General features: G+C 44.7%; 1 protein-coding gene across 1 annotated transcript in view; it reads left to right on the forward strand.

Moving 5' to 3' along the window:
- Positions 1-7,766, forward strand: part of LOC133342284 (estrogen receptor beta-like) — a 68,833-nt gene extending 61,067 nt beyond the window's left edge. The window contains 2 exon segments of the mRNA XM_061551354.1: positions 6,351-6,534; positions 7,069-7,766. Coding sequence (XP_061407338.1) covers positions 6,351-6,534; positions 7,069-7,552 — 668 coding nt within the window. The 3' untranslated portion in view covers positions 7,553-7,766.
- The last annotated feature ends 4,511 nt before the right edge of the window (positions 7,767-12,277 follow it).

Here is a 12,277-nt window from a genome sequence, read left to right on the forward strand (position 1 = left end):
CTCACAGACTAGATCAGTGGGGCTCACAGACTAGATCAGTGGGGCTCACAGACTAGACCAGTGGGGCTCACAGACTAGACCAGTGGGGCTCACAGACTAGACCAGTGGGGCTCACAGACTAGACCAGTGGGGCTCACAGACTAGACCAGTGGGGCTCACAGACTAGATCAGTGGGGCTCACAGACTAGACCAGTGGGGCTCACAGACTAGACCAGTGGGGCTCACAGACTAGATCAGTGGGGCTGACAGACTAGACCAGTGGGGCTCACAGACTAGACCAGTGGGGCTCACAGACTAGACCAGTGGGGCTCACAGACTAGATCAGTGGGGCTCACAGACTCGATCAGTGGGGCTCACAGACTAGACCAGTGGGGCTCACAGACTAGATCAGTGGGGCTCACAGACTAGATCAGTGGGGCTCACAGACTAGACCAGTGGGGCTCACAGACTAGACCAGTGGGGCTCACAGACTAGACCAGAGGGGCTCACAGACTAGACCAGTGGGGCTCACAGACTAGACCAGTGGGGCTCACAGACTAGATCAGTGGGGCTCACAGACTAGATCAGTGGGGCTCACAGACTAGATCAGTGGGGCTCACAGACTAGACCAGTGGGGCTCACAGACTAGACCAGTGGGGCTCACAGACTAGACCAGTGGGGCTCACAGACTAGACCAGTGGGGCTCACAGACTAGACCAGTGGGGCTCACAGACTAGACCAGTGGGGCTCACAGACTAGATCAGTGGGGCTCACAGACTAGACCAGTGGGGCTCACAGACTAGACCAGTGGGGCTCACAGACTAGACCAGTGGGGCTCACAGACTAGACCAGTGGGGCTCACAGACTAGACCAGTGGGGCTCACAGACTAGACCAGTGGGGCTCACAGACTAGACCAGTGGGGCTCACAGACTAGATCAGTGGGGCTCACAGACTAGATCAGTGGGGCTCACAGACTAGACCAGTGGGGCTCACAGACTAGATCAGTGGGGCTCACAGACTAGACCAGTGGGGCTCACAGACTAGACCAGTGGGGCTCACAGACTAGACCAGTGGGGCTCACAGACTAGACCAGTGGGGCTCACAGACTAGACCAGTGGGGCTCACAGACTAGACCAGTGGGGCTCACAGACTAGATCAGTGGGGCTCACAGACTAGATCAGTGGGGCTCACAGACTAGACCAGTGGGGCTCACAGACTAGACCAGTGGGGCTCACAGACTAGATCAGTGGGGCTCACAGACTAGACCAGTGGGGCTCACAGACTAGACCAGTGGGGCTCACAGACTAGATCAGTGGGGCTCACAGACTAGACCAGTGGGGCTCACAGACTAGACCAGTGGGGCTCACAGACTAGATCAGTGGGGCTCACAGACTAGACCAGTGGGGCTCACAGACTAGACCAGTGGGGCTCACAGACTAGATCAGTGGGGCTCACAGACTAGATCAGTGGGGCTCACAGACTAGATCAGTGGGGCTCACAGACTAGATCAGTGGGGCTCACAGACTAGACCAGTGGGGCTCACAGACTAGATCAGTGGGGCTCACAGACTAGATCAGTGGGGCTCACAGACTAGACCAGTGGGGCTCACAGACTAGACCAGTGGGGCTCACAGACTAGACCAGTGGGGCTCACAGACTAGACCAGTGGCATTCCACCCCCATGAGGGTCCAACCGAGAGGCATCGTGCATGTATGTGTAATGTAGCTCTCAGAGACACCGTCTTGTTTAGTTATATGTATATTTATTATGAATAAAGTCCGCCGACTCACTGATAACTTAACGAGCAACCGCGAGTGACTATATACACTTGGGTAACTTAGACAACTCTATTCTGAGACAACATAACTCTAGCCTTCCAAGACTACACGGTGCCAACTCCAGGATAATGAAGACGACCCACTCCATGGTGATGACGGCGACGGCAGTTCCCCCACAACAGCAGCCCAGAGCCCCGGTTCATGGCCGGCTTTTATCCCCCTCACGACCTGGCCACGCCCCTATTCCCGAACCCTCTCTCACCGCACCTGGCCCTGTCTGTCTCTGCCCTTATTACAATTTACGACTGTTAGGTCCCTTGCTTCCCCTCACTCGACCCTGTTAAAGCTTGTCGCATCAATCATTATTAGCGCCCACTTAGGTCCCACATTACCCGAACGTGACCCTGTCTGTTCTGTTACGTTAATTATTAACCATAGCCACGGGGAGCCATACTGTCCCTACATCACCCTGTACTGTCCTTATACAGTGATACCTCGGTTCACGAACTTAATTCGTGAAATGACTCTGGTCGTGAACCGAATTGGTTGTGAACCGAGGCACATTTTCCCATAGGGTTCAATGTAAATCCGGTTAATCCGTTCTGACCTTTTTTTTGAGAGACCACATTATCATTCATGAGATTTAACACTCTGTTCGTGACAGCTATGTTGGGGTGGTGCTTTTCAAAAAAATCATGGCACTCATTCCATTTTTGCATAATGGATTTTTCAAGGAGAGATCGTTTCGAGGGGCTGTGGTCAACGCTGACAAAAATACGTGGAAAAAAATCCATCGCTCGGGGTTTTTTTATTTTTAGGTGAAGAGGGATGACTGTCACAGCTGGCGCATGTGTGCCTCTCCGCTCATTCCGGGGTGCGCGCGCGTGCGTGCGCGTGCGTGCGTCCGTGCGTGCGCGCGCGCGTGTAGCCTGCGCGTGAAGGGCAGAAGAGGCGGGCGCACCACGTGTCGGCTGATTTTGCATTGCTCGCTCCCGTTACAATAAATCACGACCATGTGACAGCCTGGAATTAGCATAAAAATGGGCGCGGCTCCTGTTCGTGAACCGAAGCGGAGTTCGTGAACCGAAGCATATTTTTATGAAATTTTCTGGTCGTGAACCGAGTTGTTCATGAACCGAAGCGTTCGTGAACCGAGGTATCACTGTATATGTAATCCCTCTGGATGACCAAAGCCTCACGTATCCAGTGGGAGGATGTGGGATGATGTTGCGCTAATAATAATTATTCATGATTTTAATTATCGGTGAATTTGTCAATCCACTCTTGAATGGAGGCCTCATGGGGGCTTGGGGGGCAGGGGTGTTGTTTAATCACACTTCACCATGCTCGTCATACAAGTTCAAGGGCAGGAGACCAGGACCTGCTAAGTTATCACTCACCAGTAATGTCAGCTATTGTCAGGTTTCAAACTCAGGTTGCCAGGTTCATGAAACGGTGCTTAGTTACTCTAATTCTGGGGGTGACACGGACAGTCCGGGAATTGGCATTTGCGTTTGGGGTGGCAGGAATTGATTTGTTTATGACATCTGCCACCACTATTGTATTGAACTTCATCACGGTATATTGCACAAGTCTGATAGTTCTGAGCTGACGGATGAACATGTCCGGGTTTGGTCTTCGGTGGTAAAGGCGGTCGATGGTGGCGGTGGCTCCCGAGTGTCGACAAACTCGGAGGAACTTGGCTGGCACCATGGCTGCTTTCCTTCAACCGGCAGTTATCGTGTAAACTGTACATGCACTGTATTGGCACCGGGCTGCAAGGCCAGTTCAAGGCTTTGTGGGAAGCGGTTGAGAGAGAGCGATAATGACAAGAACGCCAGTAAGAAGAGTTCTCATGCCTACTCTGCGCCTTTGATTTATGCCACAGCTTGGAATGTTGCTTGTGTAAAACATCGCTAATCTTCTTCTTGGTTCTTTCGGTAAAGTCACGTAGAAGGGAAGTAATAAAATAATAAAAATAAAACATAATAAAATAATTCTCACGACGTTTCGGCCACAACGCAAGCAGCCGTCCTTTCACCTGAGGACGGCTGCTTGCGTTGTGGCCGAAACGTCGTGAGAATTATTTTATTATGTTTTATTTTTATTATTTTATTACTTCCCTTCTACGTGACTTTACCGAAAGAACCAAGAAGATGAATCCCTGCAGTCACGAAAGCTTTAAATCGAAATCGCTAATCTTGATTTGCCACTTGACTTTCTCTGCACTGGCAGTTAAAAGTTTAACACAAGGGAAGCCTTAGTTCTACATTTAGATATTTTCGTCAATGTCTTTTGGTTGTTTCATATTTCTGTTGATTTTGATTGGTTACATTTAAAAAATAAATACGCATGTTTAATTACCATGAATGTTTATGTACGGTACTTGCATCTATGTATCTATCTCTTCTGTATGAGTATCGGTTTTGTCTTCATATATGTACATGCTTATCAGCATTTTTGTACAATTATGTATACATATGTGTAAGTATACCTCCAATTATTACCTTTCATCACTTTAGTTCATTGACCTGTCTTAAGCCTATTATATATCTCTTTAATAGTGGTCAAGCAAATATGTGAGGCCAAATTTCGATTTAAAGCTTTCGTGACTGCAGGGATTCATATTCTTGGTTCTTTCGGTAAAGTCACGTAGAAGGGAAATAATAAAATAAGAATAATTAAATTCCCTTCTACGTGACTTTACCGAAAGAACCAAGAATATGTGAGCTCAATTCAACATATATTAAAGTGTATGCATACATATTGCCAGCTATGAAATATGGCTCATAGAGAAAATGAAAAACTGAAAAGTATGCTAAGTGTCATGAAGGGATGCATGCTTGGGCTTACACTGAGGGACAGGTAGATGACTTGATTTGGGGAACAAATGTAACACTTACATAAATTATTTCCAATGTTCACATTCATTGCTCCTACATTAAAATGAATAACCATGCAAATGTTTTGGCCTTTTATTAATCATGGAGGCTTCCTCATACCATGTCATTCATGGAAGTTATTTGACCATACTTCACCAAGCTGGTCAGTGCGGGTTGGTGAAAGGCGTAAGATGTACAGATAATACTCACCACTGATGTTAGCCATGGCGGGAAATCGAAGTTAGGTCACCGAGTTCATGGCACAGTGCACTAACCACTGTACTACCACTCCCCCCATGTGATAATGTGGTGGAATTTCAAACTTGGCACTATGTTTTATTTCAGTTCTTTAAAGAGTTAGCTTTCAACGCAGATGCCTTCTGTATTCCAAATGCATTGCAAATGTTCACCAACCCGCAATGGCCATCGTTGTGAATTATGCTAAAAACAGCCCCTATGAATAACATGGTCACTGTAACGATTCCTTTTAATTCGATGAATCATCATGATTCATGTTTGTGATGCCATTCAAGAAGAAATAGCTTTTTTTAAACATTCTGGTAAATTAGCGGCCTCTAGTGGCTGGAGCAGAAATGTGAACACATTACAGACATCATGTACAAACTAAATCCTAATGCAAACCACCAATAGTCAATATCACGGCTTGATTAATGAAAACTTTGCTACGTCGTGGACAGCAGGAGGGAGTGCAGCAAAATCCGCTGTTGTACTGCACTTCTACGCTTACATTTACATGCTCCCCACCTTTACCAACGCGCCCTGATCAGCGTGATGAAGCTGTGTCAAATGATACCGGCGACCCACTTGGAGTGAGGGTGCCCTCATCCAGCAGTGGATTGACAAACAGGCAGTGCGTGTGCATCATAATGCCAATAACCAACCAGAGACCACTTTCCGACAAGGTTTTATCATTATCTAACTGGACTTACTTAACTGCCATTTAACTCCACAATGCAGTGGATAGCTGAGCCAGTCCCAAGCCTGGATAAAAAGGAGGAGGATTGGGCGAAAGGGCGGTGCTGAGACTTCGGGCGTAAAGAGAAAAAAAAAAGGAATCCATTCATTGCACATGACGACCACAGATGAAGGATACCGGCTCGGATGTCGTCCAGATCAACAAAGTCCGCGTCCCCAATCGAGTAACCAGGATTGGGTCGAAAAATTAGCGACCGGAAAGCAGCAGCAGCTATGACACCGTCAGGAACCAAAGCAGCTAAATTCGGAAACAACAAAGAGGCTGAGATATCACTTTTCACCGATGTAAGCTATGGCCAGTTAAGGAAGTCCAAGTAGATGCACGAAAGAAATGTACAGTCTTTCATCTTTTTTCCAAAGCTCTTGTAACTTTGCTCAAGTTAAAACGAGAGTTCATTCTTACCTTTTACTTCTTTGGTAGTGCTGTTTCTTACAGGCCACTGTTTTGGGCCATTGGGCATGTGCTCGGCAGCTGTGTTAAAAAACATATATACACTGATATACACAGACATCATTCCTTACAGATAGTATCCATGGTGTGCGATCAAACTCAGGTTATTAAATATACATTTAAAAAAGTCTGTGTTCATTTCCATAACTGATATTCTATGAAATTGAAGTGGTCTTGAAGACAGACACACTAAATCAACCTTTAAATATAGCCCGGGTTTCTACGGATTTCTGCTTCGTGCTGACAACTGCTCTCTCCTGCAGGCGTGTTTTTCTGCCTCTCCAATTCTGCCAGGGAGCAGACGAATGTGCAGCTCATCCAGCAGATCCTCGAGAAGGTGATGGACGCCCTGGGCAGCACCATCGGCCACATTGAGGCGTCCCCGCTGCAACACTCGCGCCGCCTCTCCCAGCTACTCCTGCTGCTTTCGCAGATCCGACACATTAGGTCAGACGTGCGTGCGGATATCCTCCTTGCCTCTCCCGTGTCTCTGAGATATGCAGAGTATGCACGACAATGGTGATGTCATCTTGACCTGCTTGACTAGTATTTATCAAGTGTCCGCTCCTGGTTTTTTTTTTAAGTGCGTGAGCTTCAAAGGAGCCACCACCATAGCAATGTGGAATTTACACCACTGGCTCAGGGCTGTAAACAAAAGATGGGCACCCCCTTGATGCTCATTTGAGGAGGTGATCACTTGGAATTTAATTTTATGAAGCCTATGTTTTGGGGGCTTTGAGATATATTACTGATTACGATGTCGACAATGTGTTTGGCCAATTTTGATATATATTTGTGTTTTTCAAAATTTTTTATATTGTTCGGTGGATTTCATGCTAAAACGAATATCCAGTATCCATTATTTAACTAGAAGATGACAATACAGGCCCACTGAGGCACAGGAAACATTGCCTCTTGCAAGGGTGGGCCAGCGTTTGACACTTGCACACACTGACTTTGCAATGTGTGTGTTGTTTACAGCAACAAGGGCATCGAGCATCTCAACAGCATGAAGCGTAAGAATGTGATCCCGCTGTACGACCTGCTCCTTGAGCTGCTGGACGCTCACAGCCTGCAGAATACTGGCTTACGGACGTCGCCCCCACCGCAAGATTTCAGGGCAACATCCAATGGGGACGGCGACGTGGCTGCGCAGCCGGGCGAGCAGGAGTACCAACCGTACGTTGCCGCGGATTTCAAGGCCTTCCACCAGCCCGAGTCGCGGGAGTTCCGGACGCATGCGGATAGGCCGTACCTTGGCGGTGGCCACGCCAACAGAGGGTCCGTCGCGACCGTCACAGAGCCTGAAGTTAGGCCGCAGCACGAGAGGGAGTTCAGGGTGCATACCCAGCGAGGATTCAGAGATCACGTGGAGAGGGAATTCATAACTCTGGGCAAAAGTACCGGCGCGTCGTCAGAGGCGGGAGGCCCCGTCACTTTCACGAGCAAGTCATTGATGTTTTAGTTAAGCGATTCAGAGCGTCTGTTTTCATGGGTGCAGAATTCCATTGTGGATAAATATTATCGTTGTTACCTCTGGATGGTGCGTGTCCATTGATGATTAATTGCAACGGGGGCATGTTATTTTTACAACCGGATTGCACAATCTGTGGAACGTCATTGTGAATCAAACGAGTGACCTTTGCACTCCACAAGTTTGCGGTGGCCATGGTGTGGCCGGTCATAAGAAGGCATGAGACTACGTGACGTGGCGACGATATCTACGGGCAAGCAGCGGTGCAGATTCTCCAAGTGCAACTCACGCGCTCGTGCTGGGCTGTGTTGTTCTGTCGATGGATCCGTGATCCGTGTTCCGTGGGCTCTAGAGATACCAGAATCAGAATAAGGTGGTCTGGTGATGGGACTTGGCACTACTTTCCAGTATTTATATCCAAATTTGAGAAAGTAATATTTTCAGCCAGAAAATACACATGCCATCGTATTTTATAATTTATTTTTACCTGGAATCTTTAATTAACTAAAACCAAACGTTTTTATTTGTATCTGATTATGAATGTACCATTGAATTAAATTATCTGCTGGCTTCTGTTTATTTTTTATTCAGATTATTAACAATGTGTACATTTGGACATTGTTAACCATCTGAACAGGCATTACATATAAAAAAAAAATTCACTGATTGTTTTTATATTCATGGGCTGGATATGATATTAAAACAAAAAGGCTGCACATATATATAGTATGTAAAAGTTGTTCATAAATGGCTATAAATTATTTTAATCAAGCACCAAATCACCCATTATAATAATAATGACAACTTTCGTCGCAACTTAATATGGCAAGTCATATCAAGAGCGCTGATCGATTTCATGAGATCTCAGAAGCTAAGCAGAGTTGAGCTTGCATATTGCATGGATGGATGACCACGGTACACAAACAGGTCTGAGACAATGTTGGCATGACACCTGCTGGGTGAAGAGCACGTCGGGTGACACTCGCCAACAGGACAGTTGTCTGAAAAATAAGTCATGGAGTTAAGCCAGCAATAGAGGTCGCCTGCATTTGTGATGGCCTGACGAGAATTAGAAATGCCCAAACATTCGGTGTGGGGCGATGCGCAGTCTTGATAGCAGGATTCTCAACACCCGTGTGAGCATGAGAGATTTTGGGATCCGGTTTGGATATAAGTCCTGGTACTCGCTATGTACTGCATGTGGCGTTCTGCCACACACATTGTTTACTTCAATCACACTTACTATATTAATGCTGTATTAATATTATCGTAATTATATTTTTTATTGTGGATTTTGCAGACTTTGTTAAAGTGCGGGACGTGAGTTGGCGCTGACTGAGCTATGACAATCAAAACGAGAGCACAGTGGGATGCTGCTTTGTGGACTCTTCATTTCCATTGCCATGAAAGTTCCTGAAACTTTCACCCTTGAGTTATGACTAGGAAATCATGTCGAAGCAGGGCATGTCATGGCCCTGGCATGTCTAGTAAAATTGTCAAGATTGCGTTAGTGTCTTCTGTAGATAGGAAATTAAAAGCAGTGACTGACTCTGTGACACTCTTGATCTGCACTATTGGACATCAGCCAGGGACATGCGTGATGCCGGACAAGATATAAAGTCTCTGGACTTTTCATGAGCAGGTCTTTAAGTTGGGTTCGTGATTGAAATAGCTATTCAGAAAACATAGTTGTATTAAAATACATGATTGTGGTTACACGTTGTGTTTGAGTGAAAAATGTTGCTCATTATCACTACAGTGTTGACTTTATGCCATACTTTTATATGGGATTGAAATTAATGCAGTGATTGTAATGGCCTTGTTCAGTGCGACGATAGTTTAGTGTATCTGTGGTGTATATTGTAGATCTGTGTTTCAGTAGTTGCAACCCGACACGACATTTTTATGAAAAAATGAGAATAGGTTTTACCCTTTCTGGCAATAAAAACAGGTGTTAAGATATTTAAACACCAAATATAAACCTTTTGCAAGCAATCAAGTCTGCATTAACCACGCGTGCTCGTGGTGAACATGCAAACAAACATGCTTTGATAATAAATGCATTGTCTTTGAAACTGATTAGTCTACATCACCGACGAGGGTAAAACCTATTCTTACTTTTTCATACTTTGATACTGACAAAAAGTCCCCATTTTGTAGCTTCTCACCCGGAGCTATAAATGCTCTGATAGTGGCATTGTCTTTGTGCTGTTCACCATTCGGCGTTCTCTGGTCTGACACTGGTGAGACTAGCCCAGCGGTCGGGAACCTATGGCTCGCGAGCCATATATGGCTCTTCCGGTGACGGCATATGGCTCCCAGACAATTTTGAGTTGAAAAAAATAAAAAAATAAAAAAATAAAAAATAAAATCAGTTTGAAACTGATTTTAAAATACTTGTGATATTGCTTAATAATACTGTGTCATTTTTAAGTAAACAAATTAGTTTTGAAGATAACATTTCTCGGGTCACGGGTCCCGTGACCAGAAGTCACATTAAAAGTAAGACACATTTAATTTATTATACGTTAAAAATACTATATGGCTCTCAATGAAATATATTTAGAAATATTTGGCTTTTATGGCTCTCCCAGTCAAAAAGGTTCCCGACCCCTGGACTAGGCCCTAAATAAGGCTCCTGTCTCTGGTGTAGGCCAAACCGTTTCAAACACAATGCCATATAGTATGTTTGCATGTTCACCACAAGTATGTGTGGTTAATGCGAAATTGATTCCTTGCTAAAGGTTTCTATCTGGTGTTTGAACATCTTAAAACCTGTTTTATTGCCATAAAGGGTAAAACCGAATGCTATTTTTTCATACTTTGATACTGCCAAAAAGGTCCCATTTTATACCACATTATTATTTTGCATTGCCATTTACGTTGAGCCTATTTTTATAATATGAACTCTATTACAAGTAATTGGGCATGCCTACTTCTGCAAAAGCCACACAAAGGTACCATAAATAAACTAATCCATGCAGCGATCAGCATCGTCTGACATGAGAGCACTCTACCTATAAGGGGCGATGTTTATTTTGAGAAGTGTGGAGATGCAAGTCATAGCAGTCCTGTCTCATTCTCTGTAACGTGATTGTTTTATAGAATTATAATTTATATTTACTGTTATCAAGAAACTCAACTTTATTTAAGAAATCATTTATGTGTTTGTGTCTGTGTAAGCTGACAATTTTCGGAATTTAATTGCAGAATTACATCTCATTCAAATGACCTACACGGTTTCACAAGGATATTGTGAAATTGTATTGAGCATATTTTGTCTTTGGTGTAACTAATGCATGAAGTTCTTATTAAGGGAACTAAAGGTCCGTCCTTGCATCTGTCCACGGATATTTTGTTATTTCATAAAAACTGAATGTCTCTAAACTAATCGCTGCAAATCTTACCATACCAATTACTAATTCCCAGATGAGTATTCTTGTTATTGATCCATCATATGTATGTAGTTATCTACATGTAACATATGTCTTTTTTAAGTTTTAAAATAATGAAATATAAATGGATATACATATCAATGAATTATATTGCATGCCAGCTTAGAACCCTCAGTAGTAGATCAGTGTGCTGCACTGGTGTGGTTGCCATACTGGAGTGCAATCCAGAGGTCACCGGATTGATCTCGCAGCGCGACATATTGAAACATTTTATACGTTTCTTAAATCCTCCTACCTCTGTCCACCCAGCAGTATAAATGGGTACTCCGTAGTTGATTGGCAGGTCGTGTGTGGCGGGGTAAAATGCGGGTACCTCCACCTCATCCAAGACATCTGGCCAGCGTGGAAGAGCAGGGCAAAAACACCCTCGAGAGAAGGGCTCTCCAGATCTGCCCCTAGTGGAGGCCCTTCTGCCAGCAGGGGTGTGAGCAAGCAATTGCAGGGCTGCACCTTTACTTTGTTGATGGTAAGATCACAAATGGCAAGAGTACTCTGTAGGTTATGGTAACAAAATGCTTTCTAAAGAGTCTTTATTTTTTGAAAGGCGGATAGATCACATTTCTGTCGGCATGTGATTGAATTCGTGAGTGTGTGCGTTTGCGTGCCTTCATGCATGCTTATTGCTTCGTAGCCCACCCTCTAACAGAATATAGGCTGCTTGATGATTCGTTTTGGTTCCTAGGTGAGGCCAAGTGATGATCCGGCCAAACTTGTGTTAAACCCCTCCACCACCTGACAAAGGCAAATCAATCTAATTGTCACGCGGTGCACAAGGGTTTTACGTGTCGGTCGTTGTTGCAGCTCACCGGTAAAGTTAAGACAATTCTCCAAACAAATTTAGCAATTAGATGTACAATGTTTAATTGGAAGTTGCATAAAATATCAGGACAAGATCCAGCAAGGATAAAAATTATGTAGTACTTCCTGGATTTTTTAAAATATTAATTGGTAATTTAGTTTGCATTAATTTTCCAGTGAGCTGAAACAAAATAGGTACATTGAAGGCTTGCATGCCTGGTGGAGGGTCTCAATGAGACAAATTTGGTCAGCTCATTCGGTGGCCTAACGAAAAAAAATTCGAATCATAATGTAGGCTGCGAGAGCTGACATGTTAGAAACTACCTTCATTGACCGGCATGCCAGCTTGTAAATGTCGGACTGTTTCCTTACATACATTGTATGTAAATTGCAATGCAATGCTTTTCCTACGTTCACAAGTTTTGTGTTTGACACCGCGGTGTGTGGATGGGCAGCTCTCAAG

Source organism: Lethenteron reissneri, chromosome 14, assembly GCF_015708825.2.
Source record: "Lethenteron reissneri isolate LAM-NWPU_2019-01 chromosome 14, ASM1570882v1, whole genome shotgun sequence".
In the NCBI taxonomy this organism is placed as follows: Eukaryota; Metazoa; Chordata; class Hyperoartia; order Petromyzontiformes; family Petromyzontidae; genus Lethenteron; species Lethenteron reissneri.